Source organism: Pararge aegeria, chromosome 11, assembly GCF_905163445.1.
Source record: "Pararge aegeria chromosome 11, ilParAegt1.1, whole genome shotgun sequence".
In the NCBI taxonomy this organism is placed as follows: domain Eukaryota; kingdom Metazoa; phylum Arthropoda; class Insecta; order Lepidoptera; family Nymphalidae; genus Pararge; species Pararge aegeria.
In genome coordinates, this window is record NC_053190.1 from 6,623,111 (window position 1) to 6,646,296 (window position 23,186).

General features: G+C 34.4%; 3 protein-coding genes across 3 annotated transcripts; 1 reads left to right on the forward strand and 2 right to left on the reverse strand.

Moving 5' to 3' along the window:
* Positions 1-1,429: 1,429 nt before the first annotated feature.
* On the reverse strand, positions 1,430-5,011 carry LOC120627734 (glycine-rich cell wall structural protein 2-like). Its single transcript, XM_039895757.1, has 3 exons — positions 4,978-5,011; positions 3,536-3,614; positions 1,430-1,711 (listed from the first exon to the last, which is right to left on the reverse strand). Exons 2-3 carry the CDS (start codon positions 3,573-3,575, stop codon positions 1,467-1,469), a joined length of 285 nt encoding a protein of 94 aa, XP_039751691.1. The 5' UTR covers positions 3,576-3,614; positions 4,978-5,011; the 3' UTR covers positions 1,430-1,466.
* A 4,589-nt stretch (positions 5,012-9,600) lies between these two features.
* On the forward strand, positions 9,601-13,465 carry LOC120627400 (acyl-CoA Delta(11) desaturase-like). Its single transcript, XM_039895402.1, has 4 exons — positions 9,601-9,802; positions 10,648-10,778; positions 12,127-12,332; positions 12,992-13,465. The coding sequence occupies exons 1-4, from the start codon at positions 9,601-9,603 to the stop codon at positions 13,431-13,433; spliced, it is 981 nt and encodes a 326-aa protein (XP_039751336.1). The 3' UTR covers positions 13,434-13,465.
* Positions 13,466-19,066: 5,601 nt separating this feature from the next.
* LOC120627473 (pyrokinin-1 receptor-like) lies at positions 19,067-22,846 on the reverse strand. Its single transcript, XM_039895475.1, has 4 exons — positions 22,711-22,846; positions 21,627-21,724; positions 20,083-20,190; positions 19,067-19,260 (listed from the first exon to the last, which is right to left on the reverse strand). The coding sequence occupies exons 1-4, from the start codon at positions 22,829-22,831 to the stop codon at positions 19,177-19,179; spliced, it is 411 nt and encodes a 136-aa protein (XP_039751409.1). The 5' UTR covers positions 22,832-22,846; the 3' UTR covers positions 19,067-19,176.
* Between the last annotated feature and the right edge of the window lie 340 nt (positions 22,847-23,186).

A 23,186-nucleotide genomic window follows, 5' to 3' on the forward strand; every position in this document is an offset into this window, starting at 1 on the left:
GTTAAATTCATTTTCTTTAATATTAAAGAGCGTACCATAAATGCTGTCAGGATGACCGTTCTTAAAGACAAGGGCAGGAATTTTGGATGATATTTCACCTTTGAATCGCGTCAATTTGCTCTTAGTTATCGGCCTACACTTGACAATATGTTCATCTTTGTTTATATTACTCAAAACAGTAATTTGTTGGCCACAATGATCTGATCTTAAGTTGGTTATTATCGATTTACCTAAGATATCACAGTTGATAAAAATATTATCTAAACATGATGCTGAGGTTGCTGTGATTCTAGTAGGTTCACTAAAAGCATAATTTAAATTAAAACATTTAAAATTAAAATTAAAACTTAAATGCTATTAAAGATGATTAATTAAAACTATATTAAAAATGCAAATACAGAAGGAAGGTACAATTTGTCGGTCTTATCGCTTCATAGCGATCTCTTCCAGGCAACCAAAGGCGTAATAAGAAATATAAATTGTTTCTTTTTTAATAACTTTAATTCCGCACGAAAAATGCAAAATCTATACATATAATAAAATTGGAGTGTCTATTTGTAATATTGAAATAACCGTTTTTACAATTTGTGTCTATGTGTAATAACAATTTCTACAATTTGAGTCTGTCTGTTCGTTCCAGCTAATCTCAGAAATGGCTGAACCGATTTTGACGAGACTTTTATTGGCAGATAGCTGATGTAATAAGGGGTAACTAAGGCTACGTTTATTTTGGAAAAAATATTTTATGATGATATAAAAAAATTAAGGACACCTAAAAAACTTTTTCTATTAAAAACTACACCCGATTTTTACAAGAATACACAACTTAAAAACATGATTTAATAACAAAAGAAATCCCGGACGAAGTCGTGGGCAACAGCAAGTATGATAATAAAAACAAAAAATACTGCCTTTAGTGACAAGAACCATAGACAAGTTAGGTTATATGAGTTCAGTGGTGTGCATAGAGGGTATGCACAAGGTATGCAGATGATATAAAACAAAGAAAAGCTCTAAAAAATATAATTAAAAACTTAAGGATATTTATACATACGTACTGGAGATTTTCTTCATTTTATATCATCTGCATACCCTATACATACCCTCTATGGACGCCACTGTATGAGTTGCCTGGTAAAATCGATTGGAGTAAAGTATGCCTAGGAATCTTCTTTGATAAGGGGTGTTAGTTTAATGCATACCCCTAACAGCACCTTACCATCTTGGAAAGCGTTATTACCCACCAGCACATGAGATTGTAGAGGAATAAAAAAGGTAGGTTTTTCTAACCAACCTTTTTGTACTCCTTGTGTGGACTTTTTGAAAATAAGGGTGGTTAACGATTGTTTTTATTAAAATACACGTATTAAATTTGCTGTCAATTCTTTATTTTACAAAACCATAAACATGAGCATATTTTATTCCGAAAAAAAAATATCTACGTAAAAAAATGTAATCCCTTTAGTTTACCAGACGGTCGATCCTGGGTTTGAGCGTAAGCCAATGCTTGCGTCATCCCATCCGTTGCTATTCGCACATCCATTTGAGTTGTACCCACTGTAACTTCTAGTATTTCCACCGGACCCGGCCGATCCTCCCCAGCCGCTTGAGCGGCCGAACGTAGAGCCACCATTGCCCCAGCCTCCGCCAGATCGAGCTAATCCAACCGACGATGACCCGTAACCACCACTGCCCTGCCAACCGCTGGGTACTACAATAATAATTAAAAAAATACTTATAATTTAATTTCACAAAGTCTGACACCGTATTATAAATATGTCCCAGAATCTGTTCTCGATAACATAGAATACAGACTGTGTTTTGAAGGTGCTATTCTTTCTGATGTCGAACAATCCATTACAATAGACCTCACATTACACTTCAAGATAAAAATAACCGCACTGCAATTCTCATAAGCCACACGTAGTTTACAAAAAGAAATATTCGAAAAACTTTTTAAATATAGATACAGACCTTAAAGACGACAAACGCATGTTGCGGTTTAATGAAGTTAACATAGTGTTATTTCCAAACTCTACCAGTCACTCGGCTTACTCAATTTAACGGAATTTACCTCCATGTCTCTTCAAAGAGCTGTAATCCTGAATACTTGCAGAATAGACCGCTAATTCTTACAGGTCAGTAAAGAGCATACACATCGAACAACTGGTAAACCCACCCACAATCGCCATAATGCCCGTACAAAACCTTCTACACAGACAGAACAATCCACACAAACACAACCCTATACACATACAAACCCGCAAGCTTCACTTAATTTAATTAAATAATTGACTTAATTTTCTTGTTAAAGATAATGGGTGTGCACTTGGCTTAGGCCCGTTCCCACCTAAAACACCAGTGTAACACCAGAGACACTAAAGTGTACACAGAAAAAATAACAAAACTTTATTGTAATAAAATAAATAATAAAATAAATATACTACGACAATACATACATCGCCATCTAGCCCTAAAGTTAGCTTAGTTTGTGTTATGGGACTAAGATAACTGATGAATATTTTTATGAATAATATTCATAAATACCTCTACTGAAAAAATTCATGTTCATCACACAAACATTTTCAAGTTGTGGGAATCGAACCGACGGCTTAAGACCCCGAAAGCAGGGTCTTTAAATAATGTACAGTCTTTATTTAATTTCCTTGATCTCCACACAAAGTGGCCCGTTGTGCGGATACTATTTGTTGCAAAATCCTTAAGTTTATGCGATAAAATTAATAAATAAAAGTGTTAGTAATAAGAAATAGGTGCGAGTATGCAATCAATGGCTTCAAAATAGGAGGTTCTCAATTCCGTTTTTTTTTAACTTTTTATGTTTGTTATTTTTTATCAACTAATTTGGAAACTTTTCTAGGTACTTCACTTTATCATCAGGTTAAGATCTATTCGAGGGTCCCAGAAAAATCCAGGGAACTCAAAAAATGTTAGAGCAACACCCATAGTGATTCGAGTATTTTTTGAGTAATGAGTAACTTGTGAATTTTCTTTCGAAAAGCGATGCAGACAATAGATGGCCACCTACGTACACGATGATAAGTATTGCAAGGGTTGTGAATCGATTATGGTGCATAGTTTGTAAGCAATTCATACTCGTCCCAATAAAAGAGCTGATGGTGAAGTGCGGAGAGAAGTTCCGAATCATTTAAAGTTTTGGGAAAACAAATATTTTTTTAAATGTCTGAGCAGTTGACATTGGGCTATTATAACTTAGATAATTGCAAACCTTGCCACTAAAATGCGTAAAAAAAGTTTTTGCCAAGAAAAAACAACTTTATTGTACAATAAAAAGCAAGAAATAAATATATTCTTCAACATTTTTAAGTCGGTGCCATGTAAAATGTAGAAAATTACTAGGTAGTAGTAGTAGTAGTACCTTCTTTGCTGCTTTATATAAAATCGAATGATATTCTAAATAATGACTAAATAATTTTTAAATTTTATTTGACACATACTTAAAAATGTTGTATAAAATATTTATTATAGAATTTAATGTTTGACAGCAAGAAGTTACCTGGTGAACGTTTTTGGATGATGCTGTACTCTGAGCCCATGGCGGAAATAACAGCAAGGAATAAAAGGAGAAGTTTAAACTGAAAACAAAAATATTTGGTGAGGTTTTTGAAGAGCAACTTCCTTGGCGGCAAAAAACTAAAAAAACTTGTGTTGTTTGTCAATTACTAAAATATAACCCTGCTTTTGTGCTACGAATCTAAAAATGCCCCAAGAAAAACCCGTCGACCTCCTTTGTGATTTCTTCAAGCAACCTACGTGACATTGGCAAAGTAAATTGTGCCGTGCAAGCATGACAAATACCTGTTAACCCAAAGAAGCAGAACAGATAAAAACATTTAACGGAGAAGGAAGGTAAAAGAGACCACTGGTCAGGCAGAAAAAAAAATGTTCTTTCAATTTGAGATAAACACAAAATGAGTTTTTATCTCAAATTGAAAGAACATTTTTTTTTAATATTCACAACTTGATAAATATTTCTGTACTATATGATAATTATTTTAGAAATAGCAACAAATGTGTGAGTTACTGACAGACAGACTAAACTATTAAAAATATATTTTTTTGCTGCGCCTACTAGAAGTTTAATTGTTCAGGTTGTTCAGTTTAAAAAATTAGATAATGTAAATAAATAATATCTGGAATACCGAAATTCAGAAAACTGACATTAAAATGATTAAATTTATTAAAATAGGTAGATATTACGAAACAACCACATACTTAAATATTATCTACCTTCTGAATCCTACGCCCAACCATTTTATGGACCGACCTACGATCGAACCACGGATCTCATAATCTGTAGTTGATTGCGCTAACTTTAAAAACTAAAGAGGTTGAAACCTCTTAACTTTGTCTAACTACAGAGTTTAAGTTCAAAGTAATTTGGCCTTAAAAACTGTGACGCAGATTTTTAAGGAAGAAAAACTTTATTTAAATAATTAAACAGTTTACCACTGCTCGGAAATTTAATTAATGCTTAACAAATGCACCTGATCTTCGAAGTACACGGTAGAATAGTACAATTTTCAAACCAAACCATTAAAGTTCCATGTTAGTCTTCTAACAAAATGATCCAATGGTATCAACTTATCAGTCAATTGCATTGGATTGCATTTATTGACTTCCTTGCCTTACGAGCACTACGAGCACTTATCCGAGATTATTAGTGCTAACTGCTAAATTAGGATATCATCTTAGTATAGCTACCACCAACTAAGTTACTTACCAACATTTTAAGATGCACTTATATTTCTGCAAGTAAGAACGTAATGGTGCCTGTTTCTTAAATAAGCCATTATATATATTTTGGACCTTATTTAGATGACGTTGATTTAAAGCACTCATTTTTTATAAGCTATTATATTGCGATACACGACATGCATGTTGATATCATTAAGTTTAAATACATACGTGACACCTCAATTATAAAGTAATGCTTACCTTTTTTGTTTTAGGCTCTCCGCAAACATGCACTAGTCACCGACATGGCATATTATCACAGAACATTGTTGTTTCTTTGCCAGCAACGGCAACTGGATACAGTCACCGATTGCAACTTCTGGACACTGGAGGATTACAGGGGCGGTGCCTGTTTGTGTCTAGGCCTCACCTCATTAGCTGGTCTGGTGGGAGATTTCGGTCGTGGCTGGTTACCAGACGTGTCTTTTTTTTTTATACACTTAATATATAAAAGGGGGCCGTATCGCTTAGTAGCGATCTTTTCCAGGCAACCTTAGGATTAGGAAAACTAAGGGAAACCGATTGTACTTACAGATTACACAGATACATACTAACAGATTACACAGATAAAATACTAATAATAATAAATATAATATATAAACGATACGAAGGTACTTAAATATGAGTAATAGTTAATCACTGTCGTCTTTATTGCTCAAGATAATAAAGGCTTTAACAGCATGTTTGAATATGTCTCGTGACCTTGACTGTCGTATGATTATTGGGAGTGCATTCCACAGTTCTTTCTTAATGATTGATCAAATATTTTAAGGTAGTTAGGTAGTTTGCACAGAAGATATCAAAACACGTCTATTGGCGCAGAACCTTAGATATTTATCTGTTTTGTTTTTTCTCAAGTATTTATTAAAGGTTTCATTGTTAGTAACTTCTAGTTACATTATAAGCCAGTCAGCCTTAACGTTGAACTAAAAAAAAACACTGTGACTTGTTAACCTTTTTTTTTGGATTGAAGGTTTCAAATTAGTAGGTTAAAGCTCCAAGAGCAAGAGCAGATATATTATTCGCCACAGGCGTTTCTTTAAATATCAGTACTTAATATCATAGGTATACTTATGATATTAAGTACATATTTGACACTTCCAGTACGATTAAAAAAACTTTACGTTTGGTATAGAACTTACGCTGGGTCCAGTAATTCACCCGGGCAAAGCCGAAGCCGGGTTTTATTCCATTATAATTCTGATAAAATTGTTCTCTTGCAGGCGTATAATAATTTAGCTAGAAAAAGGTTAATCTTTTTGGATTTATTGGTACTTTGTTTTCTATTTAAATAATACCTCTGTTGCGAGCTTGCATTTACAGCAGATTGTTAAACGAGAAGAAAAACACCCCATTCTCACAAACTGCTATTCGTAGCGAGGGCGTACATAGTTTGAGGGTGAGAATTCTTTTCATATCAATGGTGATGACAAAATAAATGAGATGAAGATACAGAAAAGATTTCACTTTTTTTTCATCGCGCCATTTCATACAATTAGTCTTTGTTGTTTTTAGACCTGCCCCCTTCTTCCTGTTCCCCGGCTTCAGGACAGGTAAAGATCATTGACCATACAGCCTATTCAGTTGTATAATTTTTTTTTTAGCTTTTAGGTGTTTTAGTAGGACTTTTTAGTTTTTGTTTCAGATAGCATTAAACTTGTAAATTTTGGAAATCGGAAATATTAAGTAACATTCAAATGAATTATTATCAGCAACGTTAACTGATACAAAAAGAAAACGGGAGCAATCCTTCGTAGTTGATTGGAATTCACAAGTTTTGATAAACATGACTTAAAGATTTAATATAATTATTTAATATAAAAAACAATTGTTACTTAAATATAAAAGTTATAATGTGGCTTTTCAAAATCGGTTCAGTTGATCCAGAGATTACCCTCGACAATATCACAAACTACAAACTTCACCTCTTTATATTATTCGTATAGATATTATAGAAGTATATATTAACTATATATTATCAAAGATATCAAAATATAAAAAACCCGACACTTTATAGATAATACACTTATATATAAGAACTAAAACGTGGAAGGTTCCAAAAACGAGATGAGCCTCAAATGCTTTAAAAAATACTGATTATGGAATATCACTCATACTTTACAGGTAAGTTACAGCGATATCCCGGGAAAAAATATTTTAAATATCGAACCTTCTGGTTTGTTATACCTATACTATAAGAGCACATAAATAAAAACCGTTCTACGTTTAATTTCCTTGAATATAAGTCTGAATATAATTATAGGGTGAGCATATTTATTTTACATGTACAACGAGTAAGACCAAATTCAATGAAACAGAGACTGCGCAAGAATATTGCAATAAATAACCTTAGTCATAGAATTTTTAAGTGAAATTTAGTCAAAGTTTGTATTTTAAAATAAATATTAATAGGTACGTGTGTGTGTTTTATATAAGCGATGGTTTCAGTTTTGGTTTGATGTGATCGGAAACTAACACTTAGTGTAACCTAAGATAAATAAGACAGTAGGTAGGAAATAATTGGACCATCTTAAAAATAAGTACTAGAGCTTTAAAATAACATGAGTTTCTGGAAGTATTAGATATTTAACCGATTTCAAAAGGTCCCTCCATTGTATTTGTATATAGGTTTGTCGGCTGTCCTGGAAACAACCACGTGGTTAAAACTTTTATCGGGTTTAATTATTCTATGACGAAGGTTTTATAGGTTTCAACGATGGAGGTTACAACTCTTTAAATAAAATAAACATTTTTTTTGTAACTCGAGCTAACATTATTGTTTTATATCGTTTTCAATCAATATTAATACAATAACTCAACTCAAAACTTATTAACTCAACTCATAACTCTTTATTCCAATATGTTAATAATGCTATAAATAATAATTTGTAAGTGTACCCGAAAGAACATCCAAAACTCGTTCAGATTCTCAAGATCGTATCGCCTGACGAGCTTCAATAAGTAAAGCTGGCATGGTGACGGCCAATAACTAGTATTGTATATTTTATTTTATCCACATTATACAAACACAATATCTCACAATTTCTTAGTACGAGTATATATAAAAGTGTGGTAAGTGATAAGTTGATTAGAGCTTTGAGATATAAAGATTTTAACACGCCCTTTGTTTTTGTTGATATTAAATAAATAAGAAGCGCATTTTTTCGTTTCAATAGGATTAAAAAACCTTTATAAGTTTTTTTTTATGTTTACGTTTAAAGCTCTTGAACTTGATATGCTTCCTCGATATTAGTTACGTTAACTTAGGTTAAGCCCCGTTTTCACGGTTCACTTTGGAAACCAAGCTTAATTAAATCACGTTAAAATTTTCAAACTGTACAGTTAAGCGCGTAAACTGAGTTTAGCTCGCTAAATCACATTTAGTTTCAACAGTGAAATTAGGATTATTTGAATTACTAATTTTATGTGTAGTGGAGAAGAGGCCGATCATTTAAGGTCAATTTAAAAAGAGAAAAGCGCAATATTTATATACGTGAAAAATATAAGTAACAATTTAATTTTTAATATTTATAAATTTTTTACAATTCGACAATACATACATCGCCATCTAGCCCCAAAGTAAGCGTAGCTTGTGTTATGGGTACTAAGATGAGTGATGAATATTTTTATGAATAATATATCTACATAAATATTTATAATATATTTATATTCAGACACTGAAAAACATTCATGTTCATTTCACAAACATTTGCCAGTCGTGGGAATCGGGTCGCTGCCAACTGCGCCAATCGGCGGTCAAATATCTGAAATCTTATTTGTATTATCTGAAACTAGAAAGCAAACATAAACTTTTAGATCAAACCGTTCATTATACTGCAATTTTTTTGTGTAACTTGCCACGGCTGAAGCTGTGAGAAGATCAAAGAAAATTCTGAAATTATATATTTCACATTGCTCCTGCCGGGGATTTATCCCGGGACCTCACACATATAAGACCATAGTACTCACAACTGCGCAAGAAAACGCGTCAAAAAGTCCAAGTGCATGGCCACGTGCATTCCGTGGGTTTTCACTTACACACCCGACCCGAATGGCGCTCTCATTTTATGACGCCCCAAACAAGTCCTTTAAGATACAGATGATCGAATTACGATCTGTGTGCTTATTAGGTAACACAAATGCAAAACCTGTACAGCGCCTTAAGCAAAGACGACGGCTACGATTTCTGACGTTATCGTTAACGTTATCCGAAAATGGGTCCTATCCACGTTATGGGTATATGGACTAAACTCTTGGGCAATAAGCCACACTCGAGCCCTCACATGAGGCACCCTTAAGTCCAGGCCCCTCATTCCCTCCGATGTCGTCGAGTCCCTAGGGTTCCTAGGGAGCTCCTGGCGAGCTTTTGCGCACACCCCCATCCCGTGGTGAACAGTGAATACAGCCCTTCAACAGGTTAACTGCTAACTGATTCCTCCGAAATTATTGTCAATATTTATTTTTGTAGCACGTATTTGAAGTAGGAATCTCTACGTACACAGAATTGATAAAATACAGAAACCGTGTACAAGACTAATATTGAAGCATCAAAAAAAAGCTTTTAGTAATTGACAGTAATTATTTTACCTGTAATTTTCTAAACGTTTACCATAAAATGTGGAAAGTGGAAAAAGTTCGTGAGCTGGCAACATTTCGCGGGTGTGAATTGAGAAGTGCAAGGGGCGTTTCTAAGAATATAGAACAAATGGAATTAATGAAAAATTAATGTTCACTAATAGTGTCGCATTTATTAAACCGTCCGTTTATAAATCTTAACCTAACATTTAATTTTTTTCAGCAAGGTTTTATTTATTTAAAGATAAAATGGCACCTCACGAGATTCAATTAGATACATATGAATCCGGTTTTTATAAATACCTCTTGTCGGACCACGCAGATACTAATAAAAAATCGGAAATGAAGATCGTATGGAGAAATGTAATCTTACTTACCGTGCTTCATATAGGAGCAATGCATGGGTTATATCTATGCGTGGCACAAGTCATGTGGACTACTTTTTTTTTTGGTGAGTATTCCATCATCATCATGACCAGCCCATTATCGGCTCAGTACAGGGCACAAGTCCCCTTACAGAATAAGGAGGGCTTAGGCCGTACGCTGGCCAAGTATTGATTGGTAAACTCACACACCTTTGAAAACGTTTTGGAGAGCTCTCAGGCATGCAGGTTTCCTCACGATGTTTTCTTCACCGCTAAAGCCAGTGATATTTTAAATATCTTAAATTAAACGCAACTCCGAAAAGTTAGAGGTGCGTGGGGGTAGCGAACAGGGTTAGTCCGAATGGGAGGCCGAAGCTCTAACTATAGATATTCCATACTATGTGGTTAGAGGTGTCGCTCTATTATTATAAATACGAAAGAGTATTTGTTTATATTTTATACGTTTTTTGGCTCAACTATGTCATCGATCTTGAAAAACTTAGCAAAAATATAGCGTGCATCCTGAAGAAGAAAAATGATACTTTTTATCCCCAAAAGCAACCAGGAATCCAATTCTTGTGTCAAAAACACGACGTAGAACATTTATAGTCCGTAGTATTTCGTGAGTATTCTAATCGATGGGATATCGCTGATTCTTTTGACGTCAGATTAATGTAAAAACATCATATAGTCTATTATTAGTATATTACTTAGTACTCAGTCAGATAAATAAAACGTTTTGTAAATTGTAACAAAGCGATAAGTTCCAAAATTTAGGTGCTTTTGAGTAGTTACAAAAATGGGAGATTTTTTTATTAAGTAATATAAATAAAACAATTTGAATCCGATTTTGAATTTCTTTCTTGATACAGATCTGAAGTCAAGTAACTATACTAAACATATAAACTATAGATGACTAAATTGTTTGTAGGTCTATTTAACGTTATTTTTGCTGGATTGGGCATAACAGCAGGAGCGCATCGCCTCTGGGCTCATAAGTCGTACAAAGCAAAGTTTCCGTTGAGGCTATTGTTGGTGATTATGAATAGCACGGCGATGCAGGTTCGTTAAATATTTTTTATCCCTACACTTAACACGTTTAGGAGCTCCATCTAGTTACAATACTGAGAAACCGCATGGCGATTACGTGTGTCATGATAGGCTTGCGACAGACGTAAATCTTGCAATACTTGCCGTCAAACGACACTTTTTGTATGCAGAAGTGACATTTGACAGCAATTTTCGCAATAACGCCTGTCGCAAACCTATATAAATCGTATTTAACCTTCACAAGGTAGTTTAAGTAAACTTAGGTAAAAAATCTCACACTTGCCACTCAGGGCATGAATGCTAGCTTGCTCGTGACTCAGTCACCAGGCAATGAGATTGAACAACTTAAAGGCTATGACGGAAGTCCGTCATAACCTCTTCGCTTCCCCATAGTGTGAGCTATCAAGTTTCTTTTATTTGGTTGGTTTTGCATTAACTTTGTTTTTTTATGGATATATCAAATGATAATTTTTGCAGTACGTATCAAAATTTTAGTACCGGCGGTATTTAAGCCCTTATACCTATTCTATAATCTTGACCTATATGCTTTGTCAATTCAATCACGAATTTCTTGTCCGCCTATGCTAAATAATATTTAGACAGCATAGCACCAGACTTCTCTGGCGCAGACTTATATGCTAACGATGTTGATGAAGATAATAAATGCTATCATCCAATCTTTTTAGGTTAATAGGAAGAATTGGAATAGGCAGGATTTACCTTACCTGAGTAACTAAACCTAGGGTAGGCATCGCCTTAATTGAATGCCTAATAATTTAGGCGATATCTACAGGAAATAAACGTTTTATCAACTCTTAGTGATAAACTAGTGATGAACGGTTGATGTATGCCTAGAAATCTTCTTAGATTACGCGTTGAAGAGGCAATTCCTATATATAGAGGCATTGCCTCTTCTTTAGCGGTAACGTGCATGCTGCCAAGATAATGAAATTAACAAAAAAGCTAGGTAAGCATTATGTTTCTTGTTTCTAAAAAGAAACGTGTGTATACTTATGTAAACGCGTTAGGAGTTATACTTGAAACTACTACAAGATAAAAATTTTATTTTACTTTATATTATAACGCATTATCTAGTTGTTTTATTATCGGACCTCAAAGTTTTAATCATCATTAAAATTAGAGATTTTTGTACAGTTGAATCAATTAAATCACCGGAATGAGCCCGCACACTTTGACAATTAAAAGTGTACACCGTCAAAGCTTTTTTTGAAAAACTAAAATGTTGACTATAGCTTGCTCGGTTTTTTGTGACGGTGTGCGCGCGCATCGTAAAAATTTACACTCATCATTTGATTCCTAACGTATAACTTCAAAAATAAAAATAAATCTTTCTTCATAGAATTCTGCGATTGTTTGGGTACGAGATCACAGGATGCATCATAAATACAGTGAGACCGATGCTGATCCACACAATTCAAAGCGAGGTTTCTTCTTCTCTCATATGGGATGGCTGGCAGTAAGGAAGCATCCTGAAATCAAAGCCAAAAGACACACTCTTGATATGAACGACCTGTGGTCGGATCCGCTATTACGATTCCAATACAAGTAAGTCTGATTTTCAACCTTTTTATTTCATTATATCAACCATTTACCGAACCGCTACAGGGCACGGGTCTCCTCCCACTATGAGAAGGGTTGAGGTCGTAGTCCCCCACGCAGGCCTAGTGCGGATTGGTGAACTTCACACACTATTCAGAACTTTATGAAGAACTCTCAGGCATGCAGGTTTCCACACGATGTTTTCCTTCACCGTTGGAGCAAGTGATACTTTATTTGCTTAAAACAAAAAGTTACAGGCGTGCTCGGATTCGAACTCGGTGTCCCGAAAATCACCGCTATAAAATAAAGCACTGCTTTAGCCGTCTTGAGAACCTTCTTGTCTTAAAAGATGATGTCTGAAGCGCGCGGTTTATAAACTGCACCTTTACTGAGTTTAGCTTTGTTGCGTTTAGCAACAGTGGTATTGAGGATTTTTTTTTGACATATCACTTTTGATATTGCTTAATCGAAGATCTACAGATTATTGGAAGGAATGCATTTTTGATTTGAAAACATGATTTTCTTGGGTATCTTGGCTGGTTTTAAATTACGACGAGCGTACGACATTCCCACGAGCGTACTTATATACTCCAGTGCCATTTTTTGACTGCTCGTTAATAGAAGGGGAGACTTCACGCAACCATATATTGTAATTTCTGTTTTAGGTACTTTGCCTTCCTGGGCGCTTTGTTTGGCATAGCAATACCGTCATATATACCCACACTCTGGGGTGAGAAACTTGAGAACGCTTTTTTTGTCGTTGGAATCCTAAGATATGTTTATTCTTTACATGGAACGTGGCTGGTAAACTCTGCGGCTCATATATGGGGTATGAGGCCATATGACAAAACCATTAACCCCGCGGAGAACCTATTAGTCAGTATAATATGTCTGGGAGAAGGTTTTCATAACTATCATCACACTTTCCCATGGGACTATAAGACAGCAGAGTTGGGAAATTACACATTCAATCTTACAACGCTTTTTATTGATGTGATGGCCAAAATTGGTTGGGCCTACGATCTCAGATCTGTTACCCCTGATGTAATTGAGAATAGAGTCAAGAGAACGGGTGGCCGGTCGCACAAAACGAATGCACACGAATGATAATACGAAATCGTTAAAAAAGGGGTTTTCAAAGGACTACTTCCGGTCCTTTGAAAAGCCCTTTATAGCGAATTTTTTGAAATGGTGGCAAATTTATGCTAAGGAATTAAAATATGTCATTTTTAAAATCCTCAATCAGTTCTTGTCGCAGATCAAACACGATTATTAGTAATTAAAAAACAAAACTAAAAACCTCATACAAAACAGTCTACTTATCTTCTTAAAGAAAAGTATGATTTCCTCCAAAAATATAGGTACTATTTAGTTTGAAATAGAAAACCGCAATTTTTGTCGCATTCTCTTGTATTAAAATTGACAACAGATAAATAAACCTATATGCTGTCTCATAAAATTCACAATTATAACAGCTCAGTAGTTGAGCATACAAACAAACACGCTTGTAAAAATGGTTTTACAGGAGTCAAATCTCCTTATATAATATACATGGTAATAAGTATTGAGGAGGCGATTGCTTTTATGGTATTCAAATCTCCTAATATATCTTTATGCATGATAATAAGTATTTAGGGCGGCGTCATAGGAACCAATGTAACGGAATTAGTACGCGCTGCGTCATGATACTAATCTTTGACATTAGTAGCAGCAGAACCGAGTAGCGAGAACAATTGGATACGACTCAAGTTAAACTTGTAGGATTTTTTGTTAAACGAATTAACTTTAAAATTATCGTTATAAATTTCATTTCATTAATTTTGATGTTTTATTACTTGCCTCTTTTTTGTAGATAATTTATACATGTATATTATTTGAAGTAGTGTAGTGTAACTTATTTTTTATGTAGCTAATTAATATAAATTTATATATTATCCGTAACCATATTTTTATTTATTTGTGATCTAAAGAATAAAATCCTAAAAATGAATTTCAATGTAAGCATTATGCATTAAAATGTATGTAAAAGTAATCATATCAACCCACTACTAATATTTTAATTGCTTATAACGCACATACTCGTAACTAAGAAAAGTTTGAGGTGCGTGCTGGGATTCGAACTCGGCATACTGAAAGTGAAGTCGAAGTCCTAACCACATGATATATATGTAAAAGTAAATTAAAAATATTTTGCTAACGGATTCCTGAATTGAGAAATGGTTTTTCACACTTTGCCTAACTAATAAGGCAAACTGCCAAAAAAATGCCTTTAATTGAGTTATACCGTATGTCCGTCTAAAAGGATGGCCTGGTATAACTCAAACTAAGGCATTTTTTTAATTCTAGCTGGAAAAATCCTAAAAACGCCTTGCTTCTTGCAACATTACCTAAACCCAACAACCCGCATTTTAATCTGTAGGTATACCACTCTTTCTACTATGTCAGGCATGAGGATGGACGGATGAGGCAGGCAGGTAAGGTTGATTTTTGTACTCCTATTTTATGTCTTGTGTGTGTCTTTAAGGCTTGTTAAGGCGCAAGTCACAAATTATTAAATTATGTCACATGATGCGCCCTGCTGTGGGATGCTTATTGGGTTAATGAAACTAAATTGGCAATGGGATTGGGCACTCCCATAGCTGGAGAGTGTTTCTCCTCCACCTCTCTTGCCCCTAGTGCCTTCTGAGATAGAGAGAGACTTGCGGGTGATGGAAGCGCGGCTCTCCATCACCCACAGTACGGTTCTGTAGTGGGCTGGCATGCTGCTATTCCAACACGCCTCTTATTGGTGAAACTCGGCTGGTAATGCCAGAGGCGGATCTGTCTTGGCAAACAACCGCTGGCGGAGTCGCGGTGGTGTGCGAAAACCTTCCTCTGGCTTCGTGGTCAAGCGTTGAGTAGGAAAAGCATGGGATTTTACTCCGTAAGAATTTGACATAACCTCTACACCTCCTGATCACACGGGGATGGGTATCCATAATTAATATCCATATTTGTTAGCAACCCCATGATTCTCGAATTAACACATGTTAATCAATCACCTTACCGCAATGCCGTCGGTAGAACCATTGGTGGGTCTGGGACAGGCGATCTCTCGCTGGAAGAAAAGCAGTACAAGAACGTAGAGTGGAAACTGCATACTTCAAGCAAAATTCAATAGGTATATAGGTTATAGATAGGTAGGTATAGGTATTTCATTCTATCATATTCTTAACGAGCATTCCGAAGAATAATTAAAACACAAATATTACGGTGTAAGTATTATTATAACATAACTTACTTACCATATCCTGTTGTAATTATACGTGCTGTTTTTTATTCCAGAATACAAGATATCCTAATAATTATTGACATCCTTAACCAAATTTGAACTACAAATTTTAATTATTTTAGTAGCCACCGTAAATGGATACTAAGATAGGAATGTAATTAATTATTAAAATTATATGTTAATAAAAGACGTTAACTTTTTGCAACTCATATCTTAGTATTTAATTCCCCAAGGTAACCTAATTAATTATTTATCATTAAGTATTAGGTACGGCAAACCAAAAGAATACCTGACACAACAACTCGGGTAAAGGAACCAAAATTGAAAAAAAAGTTCGATCAAAAATGATCACAGGACAAAAATATTTATATGAAAGATGTTTTCTTCACGTATTATAGCGGTGAGAACCCTATAGTTTACTTCGTTTCTGCTTTCTGTGGGCTGATTTTGAACCTCTAATTTTTCTAAGTCATGTTCGTTTTAAGAAATAAAAATATCACTTGCTTCAACGGTGACGGCGAACATGCATGCCTGAGAGTTTATGGAGAAATCTCAGGCATGTATGTTAATAATCTTAAATGTGTAAGGAGTCATAGTCGTAACCCCTTCTCATTGTGGGAGGAGACCCGTCCCCTATAGTGGACCGTTAATAGTTTGATATGATAATGATCAATGATGCCATTAATGATAAAGGCATTTTTCACTGCAATTTTTTTATACATACACCTGCAAAACAAATTTATATATGTATATATAATTTAATATAATAATTATCTTGTATAAGCAAACATATACGCGAGTACAATTACCTACGCGACGCAAACTCACACACACACAATCATACACTCAATCATCGAAACAACAATTTAAGGAGAGTACTGTCGCCTGTAATACAGGTTTTTACCTAAATCAGGGACAGTAGATTTTAAATGGCACCATTACATACATTTATTACAGACACACCAATATAATTTGTGAGGCACGCATTTGTTTGTATAAATATTATAATAATTACTTTACATTTTAAAAACTGTTTGTACCTACATTCTTGTGAATAAATAATTATTATTATTATTATACTTGGTGCATGACCTTGGCGAGAAATCACAAAGATGAACGGGCATAAGAAAATGTGTACGACGCATTTTACAAATTGGCTGCAACAAAGAAAATGATGACGCAAACAAAGAAAATAGCCTACATGTCAATAATGTAACTAGTAATTTCTCAATGATTATCTATAATACTATCTGTATGACGCAAAGCATTATATTTTGTAAACAAAGTCCGTGAATTTCCATTTGAAATAATCTTATGTAAAGGGACTATATAGATCAAATGTCATCATTGTCGTCATCTAAACTAATGATAATATCAAGATATATTCCTGAAAATATTGATTTAATATGTTACTAAATCCTGACATTAATAAGCCATTCAGAGCTGATGCTGTAGTACTATCACCATGCTTATCAATGACATGACATGACATTTTACGACCTCCCTTGAGCAACGGTGAGCGCTGTGAATTTAAGTAGGATGTCCCAGGTTCGATTCTCGGCAGGGCAATTTGGGAATTTAAAATTTCTGAATCTCTGGTCTGGTCTGGTGGGAGGCTTTGGCCTTGGCTAGTTACCACCCTACCGATGCAGACCTGCCGCTTAGGAATTTAGTGTTTCAGTGCGATGCCCATAGAACCGATTAGGGGTACGACTACCATACTTCCTAACAGGTTAGGCCACTACCATCTGAGACTGCATCATAACTTACCACCAGATGCAGATTGCAGTCAGTGCTAACTTGTACTGGATTAAAAAAAAAGCTTGAAATCATTGATTTAATATGCTAACCCTCATATTTATAGCCAATTCAGAGCTCGTACGGGGAAGAACCACCTTGCCTATTTCTGACGCCAAGCAGCATCGCTGTGTTCCGGTCTGACGAGCATGGTTGTCGGTGAAATTACTGGCACATGAGGCTTAACACCTACACTTTAAATTGATGGGCATGGGGCGGCATGTTGTAGGCCATGATCCTTACATGCCCTGTGCCCTTCCTCTGTTTACAGGCCTCGTTTTCCATTTATCATTATCCAAGCCCTCCCATTGATCCGTCAATTAATAATGCAAAAAAAAAATAGGCTCTAGTCCACAGAAAAACTAAAATTACACATAATTACGTCAATCCGTTGCTCCGGGAAAATCTATTTATTTAGGCACATAACTTGAATCCGTGGAAGTTTTCCCTTCCGATATTTAAAAGTCGTCCGAAGGCCTACTCTTTACCTCTCTTTGTGCGATGGCATTTGAAGTAGATTCTTTATTATTGTTTTAAATTATGTATTAAAATCTACTTACATATACTACGAGAATTTTATACATTACATTTATGTTATATATTTATATAAATTATGTATATTTTATATGTATATATTACGTATATTTATTTAAATGATCTATGTATTTGTATCTATACATTTTGGTATTTATGTACGTCTCTATCAACACTCTTGTCACTATCCCGTTCTCTTGCTTAGAGCAACAAGTCCTGTCTACAAAGGTAGAATGGAAGAGATTGCTTGCAGCAATAAGGCCGCCTTTGTATGTCTACATTGTGTACTGTATACTCCTTACTGTTACTCTCCTGTATGTTATAGTGCAATAAAGTTTTTCTTCTTATTCTTCTCCTTCTCAAATCTACGTGCGGTAAATAAACTGATATTGTGACAATTAATTAAACCCAACTTACGTAACGTACCTAAACTAAGACGGTTTCTACCATAGCGTATTATAAACCGACTGGCCTTTATAAACTCGCCCAGGGCAAAAAATCAACGAACGATATGACATGAGTAAATAGTTTGACATCGGTTCAGTTTATCCCATGGTAAAAAGTATCCTTAATTACTTACTATTTTTTATTTTTAATACTATAAATACATTTTGTTATCCTATTTGTTTATTTATTTATTTATTGATGTGGAAAAGATTATGTGGTATAGTGCTTAATAATTTGATTTTTAAAAATATTTATCTTTTTGTTAAAAATGTCAATATTACGATTACTTGATACTAAATCATTATAAAGGCGGCACATGTGAACGGGCGAATTAATTATTTATGCATTTGTTAGTCTGTAATCTGTGTAATTATTTTATTGAATTCCGATTTTCCGTCTCTCATTGCCTTACTCCGTTAGTTTAGGTAGCCTTTAAGAGATCCCTTTTATTGATAAGGCCGCCTTTTGCACTTTAATATATTTAAGTTTACTGTGTTTTTGTCCTATGTTCTGCAATATAGTAGTTTAAGTTTAAATAAAATAAATAAATAACATAACTTATGGTTATGTTATCGCTCACTAAAATATTATATTTCTTTAACATTTCTTTAAATCACAAGTAAGTCACACATACAAATTAATTCGTTGAAATAAATATAAAATTATAGATAAGTAAGCTTCTTTTCTCGTGAGATGTTTATATATATTTTTGCTGAATATAATTTTAAGTTTATTATTTAACAATCTCTTCTTAACTAAACGATTTAAATTAAGGGTGCTTAACGACTAATTATTTTTAGTTTACTCTGGAGTTCGGTGCTTCGCAGTTTGAACTTGGGTACTTAAATTGTTCCGGTTCAACACTTTCTTTCCTTGGAGTAAATCCTGAAAGTATAAAATATTAAATAAATAAATAAGTGCATTCAAATTAACACAAAAAACAACATTAATTGAACGACAACTTGTGGTATCAAGTGGGATACCCCAGATTCGATCCCCGGCTGGGATGATGAAGACGAGCCCCCAGCAGGTTATCCCGTTACTTAGATTACATTATCACCTACAACCAAAATGGAATAAAAAGAAAAAAAAAAGTACATACGACAGAATTTAATCGCCTCTGCTAGACTAACAAATTATTAAAGCAGGAGATTTATTTTATTAGTTAAATTCATCATCGTCATCGTATCAACCAATTGTTATCAAAAGCTGACGATAAATGTACTGTATGCACGAGTCCAAGGCTTTGGGTTCGATTCCCACAATTGGAAAATGTTTGTGTGTTGAACATAGCACAAGCTACTCTTACTTTGTCGTAGTATATTTATTATTTAACCTTTGGCTGCAATCCCATCTGGTGATAAATGAGCATGCAATCTACGATGGTGATCACGAAACGACAAATTTATGCCAATACAGTTAGTTATACGGCATCGTTCCGAAACGATAATAATAACTTAACTAATTTAACTTATAATAAAGCGCGCTAAATAAAATACAGATAAATAAGTGTTAATCGTCACCGTCCGTAATACCGTCAATAATACAAAAGTGTATATTGACACCTAGATACAGATGCCTTTGAAAGAAGAATCGTGTACTACACTACACATTTACCGTATAACAAAGCTACTGCAAGCAGTCATTGAGATAGTAGAAATGGGTTGTCGTGCATATTTTTTATCTGTCTCTATATTTTTTAATTACCTTAAAAGCTCGGCGAAATCTTCGAGACATCAGACCGTATAGTATCGGATTAACAGCAGCTGACATGTAGCTGTTTATTGAGCTCAAATATATAAAAACTCGCCATAGCTGAAAAATATTAATTGAATATATACTCAGTATACCTACTTGTATGTACTAGGTGTTAAGCCTCATGTGTCTGTAAGGCTAGTACAGTCTAACGTCCTACGCCTCAGATTGATGGACACATGACGTGATTCAACTTACCATCCGCTGGGCCATCCACTTGGTCTGTCAAATATTACTTAATAAAAATAATTGTACTTATTATAAAACCTTATTTTTTTATTTATTTTACGCAGCTAATATATAACAACTTGTTACATTTGTATGCATATTTGGGTGTCACGTAACAAAACATTAAGAAGAGCCTTTTAAGTTGGGTAGGTTAAAGGACATTAATAAAAATTACGTTGCCCCTGGTTAAAGCCGCGGGGCATTGCTCATTCTTATAATTGGTTTCAGGAGTATTTTTAAACATAGTATAAGAGTGACGAGCGAAGAACGACTAAAAAATATTATAATACGCTTCCTTCTCTCCTGAAGAACAGAACACTCATGAAGAGTGTTGTTACCGGTATTTTTTTAAATATTATCATTTTGTAAGTACGCTTAACATGTTTAATTTGTGATTTCCATTTGAAGCGGAGCAGTGAAATAACGATTATTAGGAGATAACTGGATATAACGTTTTAAATTTATTGTCATCACGCGACCTGACAGTAATATAATTGGATTATTAAAGCACGAAGTTTTAAGGTAGACACTAATAGTGGATCTACTTAAAAACCTGTCTACGAATATTATGCCTGATTAAGTCAATCTAGAAAGGAAAACTTTTTGCATATATTAAGAACAACTAAGGAGGCTACGGATACAGTGCTAAGTTTCCTCTGCCGGCGAAGCTTCCTGCATAGATTACCATTTTAATAATGCGTATGCAGTTTTTTAACTCTTCCTGATACGAAGTTGTTATGTCTTGCGGAAAGTATCAAAGTGGAAATTAGTTTCCTTTGTGTCACCCTTGTAAGACGAGTTCCGTAATAGGTTTAACATTATATATTATTATAGTAAACAAAAATTATGTTTCGCACCTATGAAATTTAAGTGGCTTAATCAAAAATGCTTATTTTTTTGACAACAGTCATTGATGAAATGGATATTTTTAAGTTTTTTTATTATATTATTGTATTGGATGCTAATCCTGTAATATTTATACCCTTTGTTAATTGATCTTTAAAAAAAAATATGTCGCTTATTTTCTGACACAAATTTATTATCATTGTCATATTTAAGGTTGTGTCCATGTTTTACTTAAAAATATTAACAGAATTGTGATCATCAAAAAAAGAGAGTCAGAATTTCATTAGCACTCATAGTTTCGGAGATAGGTTATAAAAAAGTTATTACGACACGTAAGGGAGCGGTTTACGTCTATGAATAAGGTATCTGCGTAAACTTAACGTTAACGTTAACACGGAAAACAGCTAGTCAAACAAACTTACATTGTAGTGCTCGTGATAACTAAGATTTGGAATTAGTATCATTATGCGCAGAACTGTGTATGGAGACCAGCAAATGATGAATGAGGCAGCTACAGCAGCTGAAATATGAAACCATCAATATACCAGTTAGCCATTTAGAACTAATTTTCAAATATTTATGATTTTTTTTTTTGACGAGATAATGTCTGTCTTTGAACGCCGCCGACTGCACGCACGAAAAAGCATCACTCATACGTTACGATAGAGTCACGATCGGCCTAAGAGATCGGTTTGTGACGCATTTATTTCTTATGCACCCCGGTATGCACTTTACGGAATTTTGTGCAATTAAAATATTACTTGCTTTACTTGCATTAAAAATATAAAAAACATTCAGATTTAAAAATAAAATTAAAAAATAAGTAAATTAAAACAATAATTAAAATCAAAATGATAAAGTTTATATGTATACATAAATATGAGTTTGAGGATGTTATAAAAGGTAAGGTTAAGATTTAAGAGTAAAACAGTGACTTAGTAAGTAAATAGTGATACGGATTTTAGGGAAGTGGGTCAGTAATACATTAATATTATAACTTGGTTAGATTCAGTTAAATGGTGCTGCAGTCAGTTGAGCTAAGAACTTTGCGGAACCTATTATAATAGTTTTAATGGCTCGTTTTTGCCGTCCGTTATTTCTTAGGCCCGTAGTAATAAAACGACAACGAGCAGCAGCCACGAAAACCAGGATCTCAATTAATCATCAACCGATACCTGAGAACGTGGTCTCAGCTTGAAATTAGTTTATTAATGCGGGACTTATCGTTAAAATGTAAATGCTATTTATCTTTTCTCACTTATCACTTATTTATTATGATGAAAGAAATTGTAACAGATTTTTTTTTAAATTTATTTATCAACTTAGAGGAGAAGTATTAGCTTCAATTGGGTAACTCAACACATCTTAAACCACACGGGGCTAATGGGAAAAATGATATTTTTTTTTAATTTTAATCATAAACCAACGGTCAGCACAAAGCATGACAAGTTTATGATTACAATCAAATATCACTGTATTTCATACTAAACATACCAAATTACTCACCCAACATTTTGACGGCTTTATTTCTGTTTTGTTTCCCATAAGCTAGATTAGGCCGAGATTCAGCTTTGTTAGACTTCAATTTGATAGCTATCATTACGTACATCGCAAATATTACCGTCATCGGTATACCGTAGAATATAAATAGTTCAACTGCTACAAGATACGTTTTCTCCTTATCGGGGACGCTTAAAAAACAATAAACATTCTCCTTCCTTTCCACGAAATAAACGTAATACACGCTGGGAACGGAAAATATCGAGGACACCACCCAGTTGACAGTAATTATCTTGAATACCCGCGAGGTCAAAAGGAGTTTTTGCCGAAGAAAAGGTTTTGCGATAACCAGATAACGTTCTATTGTGAAAGCTAATATAGTTAAAACGCTGCAACTGCTGAGAAGATCCCACAGTAGGAACTGTATGCGACACCCTTGTTCACCCAACGGGTAGAAATCTCGCACCCAGATTATGTATATT

Excerpts from the sequence above, each read along its gene's own strand:
- LOC120627400 (XM_039895402.1), top strand. The coding sequence starts at position 9,601 with ATGGCACCTCACGAGATTCAATTAGATACATATGAATCCGGTTTTTAT. Across the intron at positions 9,803-10,647 it reads GTGGACTACTTTTTTTTTTG|GTCTATTTAACGTTATTTTT; the intron begins GTGAGTATTCCA and ends AATTGTTTGTAG. Across the intron at positions 12,333-12,991 it reads CTATTACGATTCCAATACAA|GTACTTTGCCTTCCTGGGCG; the intron begins GTAAGTCTGATT and ends TTTCTGTTTTAG.
- LOC120627734 (XM_039895757.1), bottom strand. The coding sequence starts at position 3,575 with ATGGGCTCAGAGTACAGCATCATCCAAAAACGTTCACCAG. Across the intron at positions 1,712-3,535 it reads CATCCAAAAACGTTCACCAG|TACCCAGCGGTTGGCAGGGC; the intron begins GTAACTTCTTGC and ends TTATTATTGTAG.
- LOC120627473 (XM_039895475.1), bottom strand. The coding sequence starts at position 22,831 with ATGACGGTAATATTTGCGATGTACGTAATGATAGCTATCAAATTGAAG. Across the intron at positions 21,725-22,710 it reads TAAAGCCGTCAAAATGTTGG|CTGCTGTAGCTGCCTCATTC; the intron begins GTGAGTAATTTG and ends TTCATATTTCAG. Across the intron at positions 19,261-20,082 it reads GATTTCGCCGAGCTTTTAAG|GATTTACTCCAAGGAAAGAA; the intron begins GTAATTAAAAAA and ends TTATACTTTCAG.